The sequence below is a fragment of the Mandrillus leucophaeus genome, unplaced genomic scaffold (genome assembly GCF_000951045.1).
Source record: "Mandrillus leucophaeus isolate KB7577 unplaced genomic scaffold, Mleu.le_1.0 Scaffold72, whole genome shotgun sequence".
In the NCBI taxonomy this organism is placed as follows: Eukaryota; Metazoa; Chordata; class Mammalia; order Primates; family Cercopithecidae; genus Mandrillus; species Mandrillus leucophaeus.
This window is the reverse complement of record NW_012107808.1, coordinates 2,045,316-2,069,605: the sequence shown is the minus strand read 5'-3', so window position 1 is coordinate 2,069,605 and position 24,290 is coordinate 2,045,316. Positions and strand designations below refer to the sequence as shown.

The window sequence follows — 24,290 nt, the reverse complement described above, 5'->3', positions numbered from 1 at the left end:
AACAGGACGGTGGATAGTGGCCCAGAGGGTGACACCCTGACAGAAGAGGTGGTTGGGGTCTGAGCTCTGGACTGGTTGGTTTGCCTATGAAAGGTGCACTCACAGACAAGGCCTGGCCCTGGGAAGGTTTGTGGGCCAGCCACACCCTGGATAGCAAGGCATCAAAGTACAGGAGGTAAAAAGACACAGGAAATATGCGAGACAACGCGGATGCTTGAGAAAGGGAAACCTTGACTTACTTGTCATGGCCTAGCTAAGAAGGAAATCTTCGTGCATGCCCAGGGGTCTTTTTGCAGTAAGGACTGCACAAAGAGTATGCACTATGCTAACAGTAATGTTAGCAGGGCAGGCTGGGTCAGCCTCCCCTTGCTCTGACCTCAGGTCACTCTCAGTCTCTATCTCTCTGTCTCTGCTTCTCTGTCTCTCTGCCTCTCCCTGTCTCTCTGTCTCTCCTCACTATGGCACAAACTACTCTTGTTTGCCTATCATTTTTATTGCCCTTCTTCTCTCCTAACTCTCACATGGATCCTTTTCCGAGTCTCCCGATAGAGACTTGAATTTCTTGCGACTACTACTTATCTTCCCTAGGGGATAGATGGAGATGGACATGTGGAAGACCGCCTCCCAGGTTTGGATATTTCTGCAGCAAAATTTCTCCAAAATGAGTTACCTGACATACAAATACTACTATTTGCTCAGTAAGAAAGGGCTTTCAAGATTAGAGGTTTGGGGAAATGCTGCATTCTACATTCCCTGTTGGAGACTGACAATGTAGTGATGTAGTAAAGGTGCTGAGAAACTACGAGGGAAAAGTCATCTTTATCTCTGTTTTATCTAGTGTTTCCAAGTGTATCTGACCCACCATGGAACTGGTTTTTGCATAACACTTACTTCTAACCCATGAGAAATCCTCTGGGAGCTGCTGCCTGCTGCGGGGATTGGAGTAGGGATAGCGTGAATCTGAGTTGCCCACTGCCTGGCTCATAGTGACCAATCCTAGGCTTAGAGGGTAGAGGTTCAGAGTGCCAAGGAGCCTGATGCAACTGCCCCAAGAACCCTGGGGTCCAATCTTAACCTGTTCCTCAGTCATACTTTCTCCTTGTAAAGACACGTAGACACGTATACATGTGCATACATCTCTGGTCTGCACTGGCTCTTTTCATAAATAGGCAAGGAGGTGATTAAGCAGCAGGATTAGATTTTATACAGGAGGACTTGCCTCATTATTTTGCCATATATACACACAAACAGGCACGTATCAAACTCACAGAAGTACAAACTGTATAACAGGCAAACTCATAGGCACTTGCAAAAATAGACGCAACTAGTCTCTCCCCATCATGATACAAATACATAGATGCAGTTACACACAGAAACACACAAACTAGACCTGCCTCCCTGCCGTCTACCCCCACATACACATTCTATTCTAGTTATTCCTCCAAAACAAACTGACTCAAGATTTAGTGGCTTAAAACAATAATTATTTTATTGTATCTCATGATTTAATGGGTTGGAAACCTGAGCGGGGCTCAGCTGGGTGATTCTTCTGTTCCTCATGGCATTGACTGAGATGACTCTGCAGTACCTGACTGGTGGATGGGCTGGCCTGGAAGGGTCAAGATGGCTTCCCTGACCTGACTGCTGCCTTGGTGGGGGTGGCTGGAAGGCTTGGCTCACCTGGGACCATTGACAGGAGTCAGCACACAAGGCCTCTCAGGCTTGGCATCTCATGGTAGTCAAACCTCTTACCTGGTAGCTGGCATCCCCCAGAATGAGGAGGATGCTTAGGCTTCTTATGACCTAGCCTCAGAAGATGAAGAATGTCACTTGTCCTGCAAGTTATTGATCAAACAAGTCACTTAGGTTAGCTCAGATTTAAGGGGAGGGTTATTAGACTCTATCTCTCAGTGGAAGGAGTAGCAAATAATTTGAGGCCATCTTTAATCTAATATATGTACACACATGCATCTCATGTGAAGCTTCAGCCTTCCATATTGAGCTCACTTTTGTGGTTGCATCTGGGCCTGAAATAGTGGCAACTGTGAGGCCCCACCCAGGGGAGGCAGAGCTGGGTAGCACATTACCACCCTGAATTGTGATGTGTCCAGTGGGATATGAGGCTTGGGTAGGAGCTCACACTGGAGGTCACTTCTAATGGGCAGAGATTTGTATTCTGGGACTTAAATCCAAGTCCCTTCCACATACTAAAGCTAGTTATATCTGGAGTCCCTTCTATATGGAGTGTCCATGAAGTCTGGAACCAAAGATTGTGCTGGATACTCACTAGAATCACAGAATGTTCTAGCAGGAAGCACCAAGCATCCAGTCCCTCATCGTACACTCAGGGACAATGAGGCCAAGACACAGGGGTAAACCTCTCACAGTCACACAGCTGGGATCCCCAGCCCTGGGTCCTCTGTCTCCCCGGGCTCCCCTGCAGGACTCTGCTCCATGGAGTTTCCTCTCCTGGGGATCCTGCTATCTGAGTACCTCCAGAGGCCACACACACTTATGTGTCAGATGTCTAGGTAAACACTGGGCACTGGACTAGGTAGACACCATTTATCAATGGTGAGGCCTAGAGGAGCTCACCTCTCAAAGTGGCTGGGAGGACATGATCAGGAACAGGGGAGAACTTCCACATGTTAGTGGTGGGAACTTCCACTGCTTACTGGCCACGGGATTGATCAGACAAAAGCCCAAGACATGAGGCCCCTTGAAGGCTGCAGAGATCAATACAACCTTCATCTTTTGAAATGGGAAAATTTGATGAATGGCCTGCAGGATTTGCTTGTGACTGGATGTGGCTTATTCATCAAATAAAGCCATCTCCAGCCCCCTCCTATAAATAGTAGCCTGAAATGCATATGGTATGGTGTTATGGCTTTGAAGTAAGTCAAACTTAGTCAAATCCCAGCTCACCCTCCCCCCACCACTTTAGCTGGGTGGCCTTGGCCAAGTCCCTTGACCTTCTGAGTTCATCTGTATATTGAAAAAAACACCTTTGTTTTTCCATTCAACAAGTGTTTATTGACTACCAGTGCCAGCCACTGCTGCAAACACAATGATGAGACCAACAGGCACTGTTCCTTTGGAAGGATACTGTCATCAGCTGAGTATGCAAACAAATGTAAATTTGCAAACTGCACTAAGTGCCATGAACGAGTTACAAGGGTGCCCTATGAGAGGGTGTAAACAGGGTGTGAGCAGGTTGAGGAGACCAGGAACAGCCCCTACAAGGAAGGGACACTTGGCTGTGGCCTGGAGGGTGAAGGGAGGCTATCCAGTGGAAGCATATCTCAGACACAGAGAGTAGCATGTGCAAAGGCCATGGGGCTGGATGCAGTAAGCTGAATAGGAGGGGTTGAAAGGTTAGTGTGACTAGGCCAGAGAGACCAAAGGGAGCAAGTGGGAAATGAGACTGCAAGTGTGGGTGAAAACCATTCACCAAGTTCAGGGGGGCTTAGAAAATTGTATACTTTTTTTTGTATTTACTTCTAAAAGCAGTGGGAAGTGATATAATGGTTTTAATCATAGAGGTGACTGATAGGGTTTGGCTGTGTTCCCATCCAAATTTCATCTTGAATTGTAAGTCCCATAATTCCTGTGTGTTGTGGGAGGAACCTGGTGGGAGGTAATTGAATTATGGGGGCAGGTCTTTCCTGCACTGTTCTTGTGATAGCGAATGAATCTCGCAAGATCTGATGGTTTTAAAAATGAGAGTTTCCCTGCACAAGCTCTCTCTTTTCCTGTTGCCATCCACTTAAGATGTGACTTGCTCCTCCTTGCCTTCCAACATGATTGTGAGGCCTCCCCAGCCATGTGGAACTGTAAGTCCATTAAACCCCATTCTTTTGTAAATTGCCCAGTCTCGGGTATGTCTTTATCAGCAGCATGAAAACGGACTAATACAGTGACATAACCAAATTGTGTTACAAAAAAAAGACTTTGGCTGCAGCAAGGCGAGTGAACTGCAGGGTGATACAGGGAGGTGTGGGCAAGCCCATTAGGAGGGAAGCAGAGTAGTGGTCCCCCAAAGATGCCCCATCCTCATCCTCGGAACCTGTGAAAAATTTACATTATGTGGTAAAGGAAAGAATGAGGGTTGCAGTTGGAATTAAGGCTACTCATCACTGGCCTTAAAATAGGGAGATTATCCTGGATTACCTGGGTGGGCCCAGTGTCATCAGATGAACTCAGAGAGTGATCGAAGGTACACACATTAGAAGCATTCAACCTGCCCTTGTTATCTTGGAAGATGGAGCAAGTATTATTAAGCTCATTTTATAACTGAAGAAATGGAACTCCTAAGGCTTACAGTGCTCAAGACCTACTCAAGACCAAACACTATTAAATATTATAACCAGGGCTTAGATCCAATTCCCTTGAGTATTAATTATCTTTCCATTGCCATGATATTCTGGGGAACTCCCATCAGGTTAGAGCTGCATGACCTTGAGCAAGCACTTACCCTCTTGGAGCGTGGGGTGAGGAGGTGGTCTATATCTGGGGGCTCATTAACTAAAAGATGTTTCTAGGTAATGTGACAGGTTTTTGAGCCACCTAAAATGGTGTGCAGGTTTCTGGGTGAATGTGCATTTTGTGGGGAGAGGATTCATAGCTTCTATCAAAATATCAAAAGGGCCAAAAAGAGCTCTTCCTCCCAGCTCTAAAACTTCATGACTGTCATTAAAAAGTGGAAATAGCTTTGGTGAAAGAGCATGGGTACTGACTAAACATTACCTTTGTAGCGATTAGCCATACGGCACCTCTTAGGAGAGAGCCTGTTACACGTGAGGCATTATCATAGGTGCTGGGGGTATGGTAGGAGAGAAAGGAAGATCCTACATTTTAGTAGGAAAAACAGAAAACAAATAAAGAATAAGTATCTAACATCAGATACTGATAAAGTGCTAAGAAGAAAAAGACAGCAGGGTAAGGAGGTCGGGGATGATCAGATGGACCAAGAAATTCCCTTCCAGGAGGGGTCATTGGAGCAGAGACCAGCATGAAGTGAGAGAAGGAGGCTTACGGAGGATCTGCCAGGCAGAGGAACAGCTCATGCACAGTCCCTAAGGTGGAAGAAGCCACCATGGATGATGAAGAGGTGGCAGGAGATGAGTCCAGAACCCTGGCCAGACCCCCTGAGGCCACTGTAGGGCCCTGGAATTTACTGAGCAGACTGGGGAGCATGGGGAGGGGGGGTTTGAGCTGAGGAGTGGCGTGATCTAACATTCCAGAAGGTTCCTCTGGCTGCTGTGAGGAGCAGAGCTGGTGAGGAGAAGAAACAGACTGACTGTGAGGCCATTGCTGGAGCCGCGGGAGAAAGCAGTGTGGCTGGGACTGGGTGGTGTTGCATGCATGGGAGAAGTGGTTGGGGTCCCCCACTGGAGGTGGAACTGCAGGATTTGCTTGTGACTAGATGTGGCTTGGGAAGGGAGAAAGGGAGTGGCCGGAGCCCTTCCCAGTCAAGCGCTGCTGCTTCTTATAAGCACCCCGGGTGCTCACCTGCCTGCTGGGATGGATCCTACCATTGACCCAGGCATGATTACTTCCTTCAAATGACTCTTCTGACATGTTTCAATGATGAGTGAGTGGTCTCCGCTAATTATGACTGAGTAGGCCCCTTAGAGAAGCTGGCTGGACTTCAAGAGTTTCATGTGAGAAGATCCTGGGGAAGTGAACTGAATTGGGCCTCACTGAGAAAGACCCTGAGTAATGATCACAGTTTGGCATCAGATTGGCATCCAAGACCGGCTGTGTCAGGCAGTGGGGCAGCAACCTTCACCTAGATCCTTGGAGGTCATCTCTCCTAACTAACAGGACAGAGAAGGAAACTAGGCCCTAAGAGGAGCAGTGACCTGCCTTCAGCCACCCAGGGAATGGGCATTACCCTTCACTGTTGGCTCTCCCACAGCTGGAATCCAGCAGCTTGACTCTCATCAGTTTCACTTTTTGCCTACTGCACTGTGGCCTTCTCTTTGGAATGCTGAGTCAGCACAGAGGAGGACGATTATTTGCCAAGGGGGAACTCTGAGAAGGCCCCATGGAGAGCTGGTTTTTGAGTAATGGAAATGGCTCCAAGGACAGATTTGGGTGGAGGGTCAACCTTTGACTGGGAGGAACCAGGGGAGCCTAGTCATTGAGATGGGAACAGTGTGCATGTCCCTGGAGTGGAGAATGAGGCATGGGAGAGGAGGTGAGGCAAGTGGGCAGGCAGGAGTGGATCGTGCAGGACCATGCATGCCAGAACTGGGCCTTAACTCCCGGGCAATAGGGAGCCATGAAAAGTTTTCAGCTGGGAACGATGTGGTGTGATGTGCTCAGTGGAGCAGAAGGCACTGGAGATGGAGATCAGTTGTGTTGCACTTGGCCAGTTAGGTACCCTTGCTTTGATATAATCTAGGCATTTGATAAATAGGAAAGCTGACCCAAAGAGGGGAAAAAACTTGCCAAAGTCACCCAGCAGGCCAGGGTTACAGTTAGAACCCAGTTTATGCACCTCTCAACGGGAGGAAGGGAAGGTGATGATGATGATGGTAGTGATGATGATGACAATGATGATGATAATGAATATATATTGAGCACTTGACATGAAGTATCTCCTTTAATCCTCACAAAGTCCCTATGACAAAGCTACTACTATTATTATTGTCATTGTTATTCCCCCTTTATAGAGGGGAAATGGAGGCTCAGGAATATTAAATGAATTCCTCGAGACCACACAGATGGTAAGTGGTGAAGCCAGCATTCTACCCTAGATCATTCTAGACAGTTTGACTCCAAAACCCATGTTGGAGATCACAAGTGGTTATCTCATCAGATTTGCCAGAACTGTCCCAGGAGGAGTCCTCATACATATAACACCATCCCTTTCACCCCATCTCTCCCCTACTCAGAGCAAACCTTCCTTTATCTTCTTCCTTTATCTCAACAGAGGGTACCAGGCTACAAAAGAAAGGGTGTATCATTGTTGGAATCATGATGTAGGAGGGTGTATGCATATAGATGCAGAATTTTGGAGATGAGAAGCCCTTAGAAATCACCGAGTGTGACTCGAGCCTCTGTTAGATGGAAAAACTGAGACCCAGAGAAGGGCGATACCTTGTCAATGCTTTGCAACAAGTTAGCGACACCAGCGCTAAAGCCTGGATTGCCTGATTTCCAGGCCAGGGTTCTTCTCTTACATTTTCGATGGTTCCCACACATTCCTGGAATCTTCCATTGGACTGTGAATGGGTTTTCCCATGAAAGCAGACTGTATAAACCAACAATAATGCCTTTAGGTCCTGAGTTATACGCTGCCATTGTTTCTTCAGTTATGCTATAGTTTTCTCTGCCTTTCTTGTCCTGGAAAAGCTGACTTTGGTAGTACTGTTTCTATGTGAAAATGTTACCCTGCTTTTACAAAAATTTACAAATGAACGTTGGACACCCCATTTGTAAACTGGGAGCAGCCTGCCACTTTGGGCCTGATAATCTGGAAACATTACTCTCTGTGAATTCTCTCTCTCTTTTCCTTCTGTGTTTGTGAGATGTATGCTGTTTAAATACTGCACCATCAATGAAACAGCAGCAAGAGCTTTGGAGTCCCACAGATCTGAATGTGAATTTGGACGTAGGCTCCAGATATGTGACTTCCAGCAAATCATGGCAGGAACTGTAGCAGTGAGCCCAGCCACATGAAGATTGCAAGGAACTGTGACCTGGGTCTTAATCTGAATGAGGCTGTGATTGGAATTCAATTTCAGCTTCATTGAGTATCTACCATGAGCTGGTTACTTTCAAGTACGTTTTCCATCTGACTCTCATAGCAGAACTTACATGAGGTAGGTAGTATCATGTAAGTTCTTTAGGAGAGAAAACTGAAACTCAGAGAGGGTAACACAATGGTCAGTATGATTCCACTCTTAAGTGGCAGAGGCCCTGACTAAGACCAGTCTTGGAGGTTCTATTTCAAGTACTTTTTACACAGTAATAATTGGCATAGTCAAGGGAGCAAGCAAACAACATAACCCAGAGAAAGAAGGCAGGAAAGTGTCCATCTTCCTTTTGCTCATCTATCTACATTTACTGTGTTCATTCTTTAAGCATTTTTCCATTTTTTCTATTTATCACATCTATCTATCTGTCTATCTATCTATCTATCTATCTATCTATCTATCTATCTATCTATCTATCTATCTATCTATCTAATCTATCACCTGTCTATCCTTTGCTGTATATATCCATAGACAAAAAATGGTTCAAAACACAACAGGATTTCTGTTTTAGCCAGATTGGGCTATTATAAGAAAAATATCATAAACTGGGTGACTTAAATAACTCAAATTGATCTCTCATAGTTCTGGAGATTAGAAGACCAAGATCAGGTGCCAGCATGGTCAGGTTCTGGTGAGGGCTCTCTTTCAGGGTTTGCAAACAGCTGCCTTCTTGCTGTATCTTCACATAGCATAGTGAGATTATCTTTCTCCTGTCTCTTTTTGTAAGGGCAGTAATCCAATTTATGAAAGCTCTATCTTCATCACCTAATAACCCCCCACCTTCTGCAAGGCCACACCTCCAAATACCATCGCCTTGGGGATTAGAACTTCATTATATGCATTTATGGTGGCAAGGGTATGGGTGGGGACACAAATATTCAATCCATAGCAGTTACATAAATCTATGTTAAATGAGAAATAAAAGGAAGAAAGAAATCAAGACAAACAATAGAGTTGAGAAGGAGGCTAACACAAGCATGTGTTTCCTGGAGTCTGATCACACCGAAAACAGGAATGTGGCTTTGGTAGCCAATGCACTGAACAAGGACCTGAACAATCATGCAGCTCATGATAGAAGCAAACCATCTGCTCTGAAGATGCTCACCTATTTCTGACCTTGAATCTTCCACTTCATGACCATCATCCAGGAGTAGCCACTGACATCTGTATGGTACGTTACTATTTTCACAGTATTCTATCTTTTGCTTCTTACATCAGTTAAGGTAAGTGTTTTATTGTTAGCCTTTCTTTACAAATGAGAATATTGAGGCTTAGAAAGGTAATTTATTGCCCAAGGCCACACAGCTTCTAGTAGAAAAACTGGAGTTAAAAGCCAGGTTCATTTTTGGCTTCCACCGTGACTGCCAACTGCTTGATGCCGGAATCCAAATGGCTGAGCTTCACATTTTATATTGGAATTTCGAATTACAACAGACAAATAGTTGTGGGCAGAATGAGCCTATTTTCTGCTTAGCTGTGAAAGAAATTATTGTTGAAATATACTGGGTCACCATTTTTGGTGCTCTTGTGTTTATATTTAATCTCTGAATTCAAACCAGACTCTTGGGGGTCAGAGATATTGCTCCTCTGGCAGTGCAAGAATATATCTTGTGTTTGATTTAAAACTTCATTTTGAATTGGTGCCAAATCCAAACACTGTGAATTTAAACTGCTGGCAGCTTTCCTAGCCTACCTCGTGAGTGTGAAATCAATCCAACTATTGTAGGCAGAGAATTCTGGTGCCCGTGTGACTGTGTTGGTGGCCCCTGAAGAATTTGAGTTGGATGGTCCAGAACATCTGTACCTAAGTTGCATGATTTTTGTAGCATGCTGAAATATTCCAGAGGAGCTGAAATAGAAGCAGCAACTGGATTCCAAGAAGTGTTTCAAATGCATTGCTCTGTTGAAATGAGGACTTCATTAGCTTCCATATTAAGCAACATATAGATAAAGAAATCAACGGCCTTACCTCTGCTTCCCCAGCAAGGATCCAGATTGGATAGAATCCTATAACACACATCTGCCTTCTTTCCCAGGTTCTGTCTTAAAGGAAAATCTATCCTTTTTATTTTGGATGTGGTTCCAGGAGACTATTCCTCCCTAAATTCATCCCTCTTGCTTTCCTAATTTAATGAGAGATATAATCATCTACCTAGTCACCCAGACTAGAAACTTCAGGCATCCTTGAAAGTTCCCTGTACTTCAATCCCCCAATCCAAGTTGCATATCATTTCCTGGTGATTCTACCATGTGGTTGTGTTCAGAGCTCGTCTTCCTCTTTGTCCCACTGTCCTCACCTTTGTCCATATCCCAGCCATCCTTTGCTAGAATAACCTTCAAGTTCACTTCTCTGCCTCGAATGCACCCCCCATTCGGAGGTCAGCGTGGTCCTTGTAAGACACAGATCTGATCATCCCTCCCTTCCTCTGTAGTCCCCAGTGGTGCACAGTGACTGCTCTCACACTGCTCTGAGAGCCTCAGGGTTTCTGTAACCAAGACTCCAGGCCCCTTCCCCTTTTGACCATAGCCATTGCCCTTTTTTCTAATTACATAATGGGCTCCAGCAAGAGTTGTTGTTTGAGGAGGGCATTCTTAAAAAAATGAAACTGGCTGGCTTAGAGCACAAGGCCAGAGGTCCTCCTGGGGGCATGTGAGGCCCTTGCCGTGCCGGTCTCACTCTCCCCTGCCTCCTTGCCCCGTGGTCCCCCCGGCACCCCCTCATGCCTCCTGCATGTGTGCAACTACTCTGGAGTCACGAGGGGCACCTTGCTGTCCCAACACATGTGCAATGACTTTGTTTCTTTGAACATGCTCTCTGCTCTGCTTGGAGCAGCCTTTCTTGTCCTCTCCTCTCCCAGAGTTCCCACTCACCCTGCAGAGGCAGTTCAACTGTCCCCTCTTCAGAAGGCACGGAACCTTCCCTGCATTACCCATGGGCAGACGCTTAACTTCCTCCTCTGTGCTATCTCGTCTTCCTGCCCTCCACTAGCTTATGAGTGACTTATGGACAAGATTTGCATCTCATTTGTTGCTGTGTTCCCAGTACCTAGCAAAGTACATGACCCCTAGAGCTATTCTATGTCATGATATAAAGCAACACCATTAACTAACAGTCAGTCAACAAATATGTGCTGGAAAAGTTAAGTGGGTCAGATGAATATGAGGTGGGGTGCAGGGCCAAGGAGGGACAGGACAGGGGAAGAGAGTTAGGGGCTTCTGGAGCTGTTTATTCTGGGCTGTTGGCAGTTGAACTCAGAGCACACATGTTTTTCAGTATAATTTAAGTATAATTTTAGGCCTAGGACAATACATCCCTTAGGAAGGCTGGGCCTACTCCGTGTGCCATTTGTGCAGTTCTAACTGGGACACTTGTGAGAAAGGGGTACTGCACATGTCCTACCTGCTAGGATAGCGCCATGCCAACAGTCCTAATAGCTAGTACCTGAATTGGGCTTTGCCTTTTTGCCTGAATGAACTGACTTAATGCTCACAATAACTCCCATCGCTCGGCAGGGCAGGGGTTATTGTTACCTACATTTTACAAGTGAGAAAACAAGTCCTGTGGCTAAGAAACAGCAGAGGCAGCACTTGAGTCATGTCTTCTGACTTCCAATTCCATCATTTTTTCATGCCGCCTGACCTCCTTATACCTTTATCAATAGGATCCACGTGCTTTGGGGAGGAAGTGAAGATGGAGAAAGAGTGAAAGAGTAAGAGAGACAGGGCGTTTCCAACCTCATAACGCACCCTATGTAATTGACACAACATAGTTGAATGTGCTCAAAGAAAAGACACCACATTCTTTTTTGTTTGTGTGTTTGAGATGGATTTTTGCTCTTTTGCTCAGGCTGGAGTGAAGTGGCATGATCTCGGCTCACTACAACCTCCACCCCTGGGTTTCAAGTGATTCTCCTTCCTCAGCCTCCTGAATAGCTGGGATCATAGCTGCCCACCACCATGCCCAGCTAATTTTTGTATTTTTAGTAGAGACAGGATTTCACCATATTGGCCAGGCTGGTCTCAAACTCCTGACCTCAGGTGATCCGCCTGCCTTGGCCTCCCAAAGTGCTGGGATTACAGGCGTGAGCCACTGCACCCAGCCACACATTCTTCTTACTAATTTATTTTTTTAAATTGACATATAGCTTACATACCACCGAATTCACCATGTTGAAGTGTAGAGTTCAGTGAGTTTTTAGTATGTTGGCAGAGTTACGCAACCATTACCACCACCTAATTCCAGAACATTCCTATTAATTAATTTCTAATGTTTTTGTTTTTCAGATTCCAATAATGAGAGACCCTGGGTGGATTCGAAATGTATGGTCTTCAAACATTAATGTGAGTGCCGTTGTGATAGAATGTGCTCGTTACGCTTTTACGTTTTAAGGTTAGAGAAAATACTCCATGTCCAGCTGTGGTTTGTTGCCGTGGATATCTGCAGTCTCCAAAACAGGGCTATTTCTTTCCTTTGATGCTTTCAGAGATTGCCCGCGGCACCTTCTGGATGCTTGATTAGCTCCCCACGGAGCTGCGAACATTTTGGCTCTTTCCTAATCTCTTCTTCCTGAGATGAATCCTCCTCCAGGCAGAGATAGGATTTTGTCACCTCCCTGATTAAAAAACTTTCAGTGGCTCCCCAGTGTCAAGAGGAAGAGGTCTGCATTCACACTCATGTCATTGGTTGCCCTTACCGGATGGTCGTTACCGCAAATGCAGTTGCACACGTCTAATGAGAGCCCTTGCCCCACGCCCGAGCCCCTCAAGGCCCTTCCCCAGATTCTGCCTCTTCCTCCCGCCGCAGATTCTGCCTCTTCCTCCCGCCGCAGATTCTGCCTCTTCCTCCCGCCGCAGCCTCTTTGCCTTGCACCTGGTTCCCAGGCGTTGGCCCAGCCCCTTCAGCATCTCTGGGATTGTTTTTCCTGCTTTGCTCTCTGTCTGCCCCCGAGGCTGTCGTTCTGGCTCTTCCTAGACCCCATGTTCCACAGCCCAAAGGCCATCATTACCCTCACCCCTCAAACTCTCTGAGCCTCTACTGTTTGGGTAGGAAGATATTTTGTTTACACCCCACTCCCGGTACTCCCAGAGGTGGTCCCAAACTCCCTCTCCTGTTCCTTTCTCCTCGGGCCTTCACCCTGCCCTGGAGCTATAGCTGAAGCTTCAGGGGCATCATGTAATTTGCTGCAGGCCCACAGATCTTACCCCTGAGATGCTTCCACTGTGGGGAAGAGGTGGAGGCAGCATGTGTGGGTAGGGAGGCTCCAGAGGGGCTGTGGAATGGTGCAGGGTAGAAGCGATGACACCGGAATGCTTAGTGTCCCTACTGTGGCCTGGCCCAAGCCTTGTTGTGGCTACGGAACAAAAGTAACACTTAGTCTCCACCCTTGAGGAGCCCACAGTTAGAAAGGGACGCTGAAACAGAGAGTCACCAAGGATTCGCAGAGGACACCTGAGGCTCAGTGCAGCCGCAGGCAGAGTGAGAGGTTCGTCGTTGAGACGAATCCAGAGGCGTCAGTGATGTGGATAAAGAAGGCTGCGAGGAAGGCCTGGCCTGGGCACTCTGTGAGGAGCAGAAATTTTATCTCCAAGGGGATTGGCAGGGACTGGGGCCAAATGGAGGCCAGGAATCCTGAGGAGAGAGCAGTTAGTGGCAGTTATGTCTGGAGGGAGAAAAGCCTCGGTCTGTGAGAAGGTGCAGGAAATCGAAGTGAGTGACCCCCTTCACCTGTGGGTGGGAGTGCAGGCCCCATAGTCATGGAGGTGGCCTCGGGCAGCTTCCCGTGGTTCAGTCCCAATCTCCAGACTGTGGGGCAGGAGCCCATGGCTACCAGGTTTCCAGCCCAGCTTCTGGCCTGACGTGCAGGACACACGAGAGGCAGGTAAGGAAAGGCAATCCGCTGGCCTCCATCCCCACTCTGCACAGAGCTGGGCTCCCAGCAACACAGGGAGCTCAGGACGGGAGGCACCAAGCAGGAGGCTCCTGCTTCAAGGGTGAAATTACAGAAAGCCACCACCATCCATGGTAGGGGTGTTGGATCAGGAGTGCAAAATCTGGGTCATGGCTCTACCACTTACAGCATGTGTGACATTGAGCAAGTTACCTGACTTCTCTGAGTTGCATTCCACATGCTTACAGCAGGATTTCATTGAATCCTAAGCTTGCTGTTCACCACAGGCCTCATGGGAGGGGAGAAGTAGGGCTTGTAACAGCTTGCGTGGGTGGGGGGTTCAGAAATAATTTCAGAAAAATGCTTCCAAGAGAAGGTGAGTGTTCTGCGGCGTATTGAAAGAGCCGTACCAGTTGACCAAGCACAGAGGTAAGAAACAGTACAGTGTCTTTGAGATCTGGGGGATGTGATTGGAAGAGGGGATGAAAATGGAGGAGGAGGATGGGCACTGATGAGAGGAGGCCTCATCTGCTTTTCTGAGGACCTTGAACTTTATCCTACAGATAATGGTATGTGAGGGGCCGGGGCAGGCGGATTGAAAGGCCCCAAGCAGGCAAACCTTCCAGATCTGCAGCCCTGTGAGAGTACAGCCATAGGGGTGGGCCTGGAGGCAGGAAGGCAGTTCGGGGTCCACTGTTAGCCTGGCTGAGTGTGAACTGCCCATGGAACTTCCCAAGGCAGGTGACCAGCTGGCAGTTTGATGCATGGTCTGGAGCACGGACTCACACTGGAGGCCGCATGGCATGGGGAGGTGGCTGGGGCATCAGGCAGGCTTCCAACTCACACCTCTCCTTCTATCCCGGCATTGATCATTGATCATTGTTATGTCCTGCTATCCGTAGAAGGTAGGTTCCTAAATTCCACGAATGTTTAGTAATGAGAAAACCAAAAATGAGGAGGAAGGGCAACAGGGGAGAAAATAAGACTTAAAGTCTCTCTCTCCTCCTGCTGTCCCTCTCCCTGTCATTCACCCTCTCTCTCCCGCTCTCCTCTCTCTCTCTGTGCCTCTCCCTGACACTGTCCCTCTCTCTCCCTCCCTACTAGTGACTGTGCCACTGCACTAGGCACTGGGGACACAGTGATGAGTGTGTTATGGTTAGTCTTTTCCTTCTGGAGTTCACCAAGCAGGGGAGGGGATAGCAGGATCATAATGGCAGTGCCATGTGACAGGTGCTATGACAGAGTTGCCCGTAGACTTGTGAGTGCAGAGGAGCCAGCGATTCATTCTGCATTGACTACAGGCATGTTGGAGGGAAAGTTTTTCTCGGAGGTCGAGCTCTTGGTTTGAAGAATGTAGCTGTGGAATACAGAAACCCAAAGAAACACACACACACCAACACCCCTGCCCCGCTCCATCCCCAAACAGGAGTAAAGACAGCAGAAGGCCTGGAACGCTGGGACAATTTGTTACACCAGAAGCAGCAACACCATTTATGTCGTGCCTCCCTCTTGGCTGATGTGTACTTTGATTGTGACATTTCTAATAAGAACAGCAATTCCCAGAATTCTAGCTTATCCTGGCCCAGTTACTGGAAACCGTAGTTTGCTTATTGCTTTTATTTCTTGTCTTTAGGTTTGGGAAAGGACTGGACCTAAATTTGGGTTTTCTTGGAGGGAGCACGTTTTGTCGGGGGAGGAAGTGAAACTTTGTCTAGATTTAGATTTATTTTTGAAAAATGTGATCGAGGCAATTTATGTGACTGGTCCTATAGAATCAACTGGGAAATACTGGCTCACAGTGAAGGCCACAGTCTCCTGTTCCTACCCAGTTGATTGACGCGTCTTTGCACACTGCCCTGTGGATTCACGCCTGATAGAGGAGGGTCTGGCTGATTCTACAGAGCATCATATGCCAATGATCTCCTTTCTCACACTCTAGCATTTATGCATAATCTCATCATATTTTAATTGGTTCTGCGTTCAGATACTGCCTTACTTGTAAAGAGTTTTCTTTGTGGGGAGAGGTATGGGGGGTGTTTTTCCTGGAGGTTATGTTTGCCTCTCTCTCTTTTTTTTTTTTTTTTTTGAGACAGAGTCTCGCTCTGTCGCCCAGGCTGGAGTGCAGTGGCCGGATCTCAGCTCACTGCAAGCTCCGCCTCCTGGGTTTACTCCATTCTCTTGCCTCAGCCTCCCGAGTAGCTGGGACTACAGGCGCCCGCCACCTCGCCCGGCTAGTTTTTTGTATTTTTTAATGGAGACGGGGTTTCACCGTGTTAGCCAGGATGGTCTCGATCTTCTGAACTCGTGATCCGCCCGTCTCGGCCTTCCAAAGTGCTGGGATTACAGGCTTGAGCCACCGCGCCCGGCCGCCTCTCTTTTTTATTGTTAGGAAAAATACTACTCCCTGCCCATCCCCCGCACCCTCCAAACAGACAATGTCCTTAAACTCTGACATTAGTCGATCACGTGGAAACCATCGCATTCTTTATTTTTAAGCCTATTACCTTGTTATCATTGGGATCTATTCCTTCTATTTGGATGACCATATTTTTCATACGGCTTTTAGAATTTTTTAAAAAATTTATTTAGCAAACTTTACATACCATAAATCAGGTGACAGGTTCTTTTCTTCTAAGAGCATTAGAAATATTAACTCATTTATTCCTCACAACGGCCTTCTAAGTTGGTCCCATTATGATTTCTGCTTGAGAGCTGACAAACTGAGCACAGAGAGGCTGAGTCATTTGCTCAAGGTCACACAGCTAGAAAGTGGCAGGGTTAGAATTCAAACCCACAGAGGTTCAGAGACCTTGTTCTTAAGCATTATTCTACCTCTACAAGAAGTTGCTCTCTTTCAGTAGTTTCTAATTCTTTTCATTGCTTCCTTGCTTTTAGTGCCTTTATCACACTCCACACTCTCTAGTTTCCCCAGACCGTCAGCTCCCTGTGTAGGTAACCCTATTTTCCCAGGACCTCTCTCCAGGAGAGCTCTCTCTTCCGCTTGCTCCTAAGTCCTCCCACAGAGCTGCAGCTTGGGAGGCCCTCACTGGAGCTACTGTTACCCAATCGCTGTTTTCGTCTTTCTTAGTTTACTCTTTTACAGTAAGCAAAAGCTGGAGTACATTTCCAGGTAACCTCCCAGGAAAAGGGGGTCAGAATATATATATATATATATATATATATGTATGTATTTCAGGTGGAGTCTTGCTTTGTTGCCCAGGCTGGAGTGCAGTGGAGCAATCTCAGCTCACTGCAAACTCCGCCCCTTGAGTTCAAGTGATTCACATGCCTTAGCCTCCCGAGTAGCTGGGATTACAGGCGCCCACCACCATGCCCAGCTAATTTTTTGTATTTTTGGTAGAGACAGGGTTTCACCATGTTGGGCAGGCTGGTCTCGAACTCCTGATTTCAAGTGATCTGCCTGCCTCTGCCTCCCAAAGTACTGGGATTACAGGTGTGTGGAGATATACTTTGAATCCTTGCATGTCTTAATCTCTAATTTGGCTTCACATTTGAGCTGGGTTGATTTTAGAATTTGAGGTTGATGTTCAGTTCTCACAGAATTTTGTACACGTTGTTCCGTTACCTTCTAGCAGCAAATGTTCCTTCTATGCCTGTCTGGCTTTCGTTTCTTTGTAGGTGAGCTTTTATTTTACGTTTTCCTATTGGAAGCCTAGGATCTTCTGCTAACTCTTTGTGTCCTGAAACTTCACACTGATGTGCCTGGAGGTAGCCATTTTTCATTCATCTGCTCAGAACTTAGTCTCTTGGGGGACAATTCCCTTCTCCTTTAATAGATATCAGCTGATGAGATATTCCAAGCGATAAAAGGAAAGTGGAAAAACAAGGAAAGGGTGGTGGCTGAGGACGTAAGGAGTGGTTCTCTATCTCTTTTATCTTCTATTGCCCAACTTTTGGTCTGTGATTTGGCAGATTTTGCAAATTTCACTTTCTATTGTTTGTTATTATTTTCACAATCCCAATTGTTTACTTTTCAAACTTCTTTTTTTGTTGTTCTCTAATTATTTCTTCTTTACAGCATTATTCTGTTTTTTTGTTTTATGAATGAAATAGCATCTCAAATCTGAGCTTCTGATCTGGGGATGTTTTTTCCTAGTAATTTCTCTTCTGTTCCCCTCATTGTTTTTATTTTTTCTGGAATTGTTTCCTCTGTTTGTTATTTTTCCTCTTTACATTGCAGGGGTTCCTCAGATGCCTGGCACTTTGTAGTTGTTTTTATTTAGCATGGACGGGATAAAAAAACTTGCCTGGAAGCTCCAACTGATAGAGTTCATTCTGGAATAAAAAGTCCAGGAGCCGGCTGTTATCTGGGGCTCCTGAGGCCAGTGCCTGCTTCAGTTCTGTGGGCAGATGGGCCCCTCCCTCACTGTGGCCCTCTTTGCAGGAAGTCCAGGGTATAGCTTGCTCTATGTTATTTTAGTCAGACTTTCCCTTTGCTTTCACCTTCCAAATTTGATGAAGTATCTTCTCCATTGAAGATGCCCCTCCTGTTCTCTACATTGTTGTGAGTTTTAAATTCTGAAGTTTCCTTGAAATTTAATGAGCTAGGCCAGGCGCGATGGCTCACGCCTGTAATCCCAGCACTTTGGGAGGCCGAGGCGGGCGGATCACGAGTTCAGTAGATTGAGACCATCCTGGCTAACACGGTGAAACCCCATCTCTACTGAAAATAGAAAAAAATTAGCTGGGCGTAGTGGTGAGCGCCTGTAGTCTCAGCTACTCCGGAGGCTGAAGCAGGAGAATGGTGTGAACCCGAGAGCCGAGATCGCGCCACTGCACTCCAGCCTGGGTGACAGAGCGAGACTCCATCTCAAAAAAAAAAAAAAAAAAGAAATTTAATGAGCTATCTGGAGTAAAGGGAAAATAAATGCATGTTTGTCTCTTGCTCCATCTGGCATCTGCCCTGGGGTTTTCTTCCTTGCCTAGCATTGTTAACAGAGCTCTTACGCAGGTGCCCCTTAACAGTCACTGAGCTCTTATCTAGAAATGCACTGTGGTGGCCCTTATAGCCAATTGCTTCTTCTTTTTTTTTTTTTTTAAAGCATGTATCATTGTGGCATGGATTAGTGACAGGCACTAGCACAATCAGATACAACAATAATGCATTTAATTGGAATCTTATACAGAATGGCCATTTTTTGTTCAGTGAATTCTGAGTTGTGAATAGAAATGTTGTATTAATGACTCACTTTGGTGTATATTTCCAGTCCTCCCTTTTATCATTCCCTTCTCCCACCCCAGTGGGCAGCTTGCTCTGACTTGCTTGTCCTCCTTTCTCTTGCTGGAGACATTATATATTTACTAGATCTTGCATTCCTAGACCACAGAAGCCTCTCTTAATTGTTTACCCCTACTGTGCCTTGCATCCTAAAATGGCCCACAATAGAGGCAATGAAACCTTTAACACCAATATGTGCCTAGTTCATTTATTTTTATGATGATGAGTATATTTTAATTATAGTTTATTATTTTTATTATGATGAATATCTTTTTGCAACCAGACATGACCCATGATATGGTATTTAAGCATTCATTAAAAAATTTTTGTTGAGCACCTATTAAGGGCCAGGCACTACACTAGATACTTAAACAGAAAAGATCTCTTCCCTCCTGTAGCATCTGTTGGCTGGGAAGTAATTCTACAATAATTGTAAGCACAAATGGAATGCTTTAATATGTAACTATTTTGAATAAAAGATATGTGGAACAGCCAGGGTGTCTAACAGGGAGAACTGACATAGCCGGGGAGGTTGGTGATGCTTGAACTAATGTTGAAGAATGAGTGGCTATTGACCAGGTGAAGAAGGGGGAAGATTTGTGTTGAGGTTGAGCTTGCACAAAGCCCCTGTGGTAGAAGGGAATAGAGCAAGTGTGAAGAAATGGAAGCAATGCGGTGCGGCTTAAGCTTAGACCTGGGGAGAAATGGTGGAGCCAGGGCGGCGGTGGCTGCCGACATGTGGTCAGATGTTGGATCCTGGAGCTAGAGCACTGCGGGTGTGTGGCAGAGTGATGTGTCTCGTTCTGAAGCTCTCTAGCTGATCCAGCTGTCTCCTGAGGATGCTGCAGCTGAGTTGAGCATGGACCAAGCAGATGTACGGTGTCAGGTTAGGCATATGAAGCAAGGTGTGAGAGAAGAGAATTCAGACTGAGTAATGCTAGGACAGGGCGGGTCCTTGTCTGCCCATGCCCTGCTCTCTGACTCCATCCCTCTCTTCCGTTTGAGATTCCAGAAACTCCCAACTGATTCCTTATCTAGACTGTGCTGAACTCTGCTCAGAACTTCCTCCAATTAGGTTAGCTGTGCCTGAATCTTCACTTACACCTCCCCAGGGAGGGGAGAAAGTATTGGGTGGGATGTTACCTATTTTAAAATCGAGGTGAATTTGCATTAATTCCTTCTTCTGAAATGATATCAATGTCACTTGAGATGATTAGAGATGCCCTGGGGTGTCTCGGACCTGAGATTGACAGTTACTGTACTGCGTGCGTGTGTGCGTGCGTGCGTGCATGCGTGCGTGTGTGTGTGTGTGTCGGGGTGAGGATGCAAGATGATCTGTGCCTGTGAAGTCACCTCATAGAGATGTAAATTATAGGTCATGGCTAAAAGGTGTCCTGGTTGTCCTCTATTTCCCATTGTGTCACTTTCCAGTGTGAGGACTGAGGTCCCCAGGTGACTTGCGCAGGGTCTCATAGTAAGGGACAGAGAGCTAGCCAGAACCCAGGTCCCCAGTTCCCCACACCCTATCCAGCACACCCCAGACTCCAGAAGGACCTGTGGGATTTCTTTTTAACCACGCCTATATCCTCACTGTTCTAGGAGGAAAAAGCGTAGAGTTTGGTTGAGGCCCAGGGCAAATTTAATGTGGAGATCGGGGACAGTCACTTTTCCTCTGGTGACTTGGGTCACCTCATGGACAGAGCCTGATGTCTGGCCCATGGGCAAATCTGAAACTCAGAACCTTCAGACAGAGTCCTCCTGTCCCTCCTCTTCTCATGGGAGAGAAGCCCTGGTCACCTAGAAGTGTGACACAAACCTCCAAATGTGGAGAGCATCCTCTAAGCAGGGTGGGGAGGGGAGAGGAGAGGAGCTAATGCCAGCTCAGCACAGAGAAGTTCAATGGCAGCTCTCAGAACCCAGACTTGCCCACCTCTGCAACAACCATCATTCATCTGTGGTTGCTTAGGGTGGGAGACAGGAAGCTTAACACAGAATTATCCAATTGGTTTTGCAAGAGATATAGTAGTTCAGTTTGGAAGACAGAGAAAAAGAAGGAGGGAGCTAGTTCATTGAGTTAGGACTGGATAGAGCATTGAAGGAATCTGGCTCCATTTGCTAAGTCATGTTCAAAACCCCTCCACAGGCCCTGTCCAACTGAGGGTGCAGCTGGGGGCTTCCAGATCACCTTTATGTAGGCCTGACTTACTCATAGGTCCTTTTCATGATGAACCCAAATCCACCCAGCTCCATCCTTCATAGCCTTTGAGATTACAGACAAGTATCATCCTTCCCCTGAATGCCAGCCCTTAGACACTAGGCCTCCACATCTCCATCTCCCATTCCTCACATGGGGTTTTCTTTTGTAGATTAAGCAGCTTCAGATATCATACTTAGACCATGGTTTGCCCACCCCTTTCGTCCTGCATCATTCTCTTCCAAACTGGAGAGCCATCATCCTCACGGCTCTGCGGTGTAATGGTCAGTAGGGACAGTAGGGACTGCAGTTTGTGTTAAGGTTGGCATGACCTGCAGAGAAGCCTAGGAGAAGTGAATTCCTTTGTTTCGGGCTAATAGATGTGCAGCCCAAGATTACAGGGTTGGGAAAATGCAAAGCTACGTGATCTTACTCTAAGGCTGGTGGAAGTGTTATGTAGCCGGAATCTTGTAGCCCACTCAACATGCAGGCTTCAGTAACACCCCTTCCAGTCTCAGTAGAATACTGTACACTTTTGAGAACGAGAATCATGATTTCAGAAGCAAGTGATTGTTTTTTAGCTCCCAAATTTTAATAAGGAAGCGTTGACATGATCTGGAAATATTACAGAAGAGCCTAGCACTTAGAACAAATGATTGGTAAATATTTTAGGAATAATCACACTCTCTTATATAGAACAACTGAAGGTGCTAGATTAGCATATGATTTAAAAGGTGCTGCTGCATAATAAAAAGTCAACAAGGTAATGTACAAATCCCACGCTGTTACTAGAAACTACTGCCCTGCCTTTGAACATTAGAGCGTGCTTTGTAGGACTCTGCAGTGAACGTGCATCTATCCAAGGTACCATGAACTAGAGACAAAAGAAAAAAAAATCTCTTCCCTGTAATAACTTGCTTTCCAAATGTGGCTTTTCCATCAAAGTTCAAAAGCACTGTTCAAAGTGGGGAGGGGCAAGCAGGTTTTGTATGCCTGGAAGATCAAGAGAGTTGGCTTGACTCTGCATTTTCCCAAAGGGATGACCCATGGTTCATGAACTGATATTTCTAAGTTGCACCTTCTATCCTGAATGTAGAGATTTGGTACTAGACATAGTGATGGTGCCAGAGTCTTGCTAATGAGAAGAAAACCCCCTCGAATCCTAAGCATCTATGTAAAGACTGGGAAGGAGGGCCGGACGCGGTGGCTCATGCCTGTAATCCCAGCACTTTGGGATGCCGATGCGGGTGGATCACGAGGTCAGGAGATCGAGACCATCCTGGCTAACACGTTGAAATCCCGTCTGTACTAAAAATACAAAAAATTAGCTGGGCGTGGTGGCAGGTGCCTGTAGTTCCAGCTACTTGGGAGGCTGAGGCAGGGGAATGGCGTGAACTCGGGAGACAGAGCTTGCAGTGAGCCGAGATCGCGCCACTGCACTCCAGCCTAGGCGACAGAGCGAGACTCCATCTCAAAAAAACAAAACAAAACAAACAAACAAACCAAAAAAACAAAACAGAAAAACTGGGAATGAGGAGCATAGGGATGTTCCTTGCTGTTCTGTGAAAAGTTTGGGCTCCCAGGGTCACGCCTGAGCAGACTTCTGATGCTTAAGTGGCAGTTCCATCATATTTTAAAGGATTCCATTCTGTTGAATAACTTTCCATTTTAGCATGTTAAAAACTTCTAATTTTAGTTGATTTGACAATAATTCAAAAATCGTGTACTGTAATTATTCATCATTTTATCCCTCTGATTTAGGCATTTCAAAGAGCTCATATATAGGGACTTGATGCCTTTTCTATTCAACAACATTTATTACAAAACTCTCAAAATCAAACTTAGTAGATACCGTCAAATTTCCGTAATTCCCTCCCTCAATGTTTTTCTCAGTTTGTTGGAGTGCAGCATTCTGAATTAAAAATCTCTTCTAGTTAGCTTGCTGTGAATTCAGAAATCAGTGAAGAGAAATTTGATTTCGTGACAGAACCTGCCCCTGCTGTAATCCAAGCCTTCTATCAGCCTCTGATGTGGATGAGACTCCAGTCTGAATCCAGGGCTGGTCTCCTGCATGCTCCCTCCGGAAGCCTTGCTCACTCCTCTTCATCTCTTTCTCTCCTCCTCTGAGCACCACCAAATGCTGATGTCATAGTGCCCGTGGGGAGCATCAGAATCCTGCCGCCCAACAATGGCCTTTCCCGGGAGAGCCCGTGCCCAGGGCACGCATGAGAGCAAGCTGGAGAGGGAGAGAGGATGGGAGGGGAAGAGGCAGCCTGAGGGAAGGAACAGGAGGGAAGAGAGAATGAAGGGCAAGACCAGGGCCAGCCATGCCTGTCCTAACAGCAGCCACCCAGTGGTGGCCCAGCCTGCTGAGAACTAGAAAATCAGAAGAAAAAGGGGAATCCACCAGGAGACCCAGGTTCCCATGAGCAGGGGCCTTTATCTGAAGTTAATGGAACCTGAGCCGGGTCCTGACAATGTACCTTCTGATGGGGAGATGAGACTTTCCTCTGAAAGCTAAGGTAAAGGGCAGGCAGGGAGGGTGGGGAATCACGATGCTTCCGGAGCTTCCGGGTGACGCAGGTCAACATGTCTCCCCTCGGGCTTCCCAGGCACTGGCTTGCTGAAGGGGGCAGTGACTGGAATTTGGGGAGGCTGGAGCTGTGCAGCAAAACTGGGAGTTTGGATTCTGTTCTCCGTTTGGTGGTTCGCTCTGGGCTTTTAGACAGGTCTCGCCAGCTTTTCAGTGTAACTGGATGCTTTCTCAAGGAATTCTTGTAAGAATCATAAACTATGGTCCATATTTATAAAATTCTAATGTAGACAATAATTTTTCCCAGTATTTTACTAACATGGGGAATGCAAAGGAATTGCCATTAGATGCATGGGCCAGCCTGTAATGTTGAGAGTATTTTCAGGGACAGGGAACTCTCCAAGTTGGATCGTGACAGGAATCCTCAGAGCCTAATTCCTCTCAGAGGGATGAGAACAGTAGGGACAGGAACTTCAATTCCCAAACCAGGGCCCAGAGAGAGCCCACAGCACCGTTGGAAGTAGGTGATGTCTGTCTCTGGGTCCCCTCACCCTTTCCTGACTTGATCCTTTTTCTCTCTCGATGGGAAAGAGGGGTCCCTAGAATTTTATGTAACCCTGGGAACCATTAATCATGCAAAAACAATCGGCAAAAACACATTTATAGGAAG

The 24,290-nt window shown here is 46.4% G+C and overlaps 1 protein-coding gene across 3 annotated transcripts in view; it reads left to right on the top strand.

The window, feature by feature from the left end:
- LPIN1 (lipin 1) overlaps positions 1-24,290 on the top strand; it is a 159,122-nt gene that overhangs the window by 24,862 nt on the left and 109,970 nt on the right. The window contains exon 2 of one of the 3 annotated variants that reach the window (XM_011965275.1): positions 12,051-12,107. In XM_011965275.1, coding sequence (XP_011820665.1) covers positions 12,051-12,107 — 57 coding nt within the window. Of the gene's footprint in view, positions 1-12,050; positions 12,108-23,282; positions 23,610-24,290 lie in introns of those variants that run through there. The other 2 variants (XM_011965277.1, XM_011965276.1) reach the window with 2 other exon arrangements.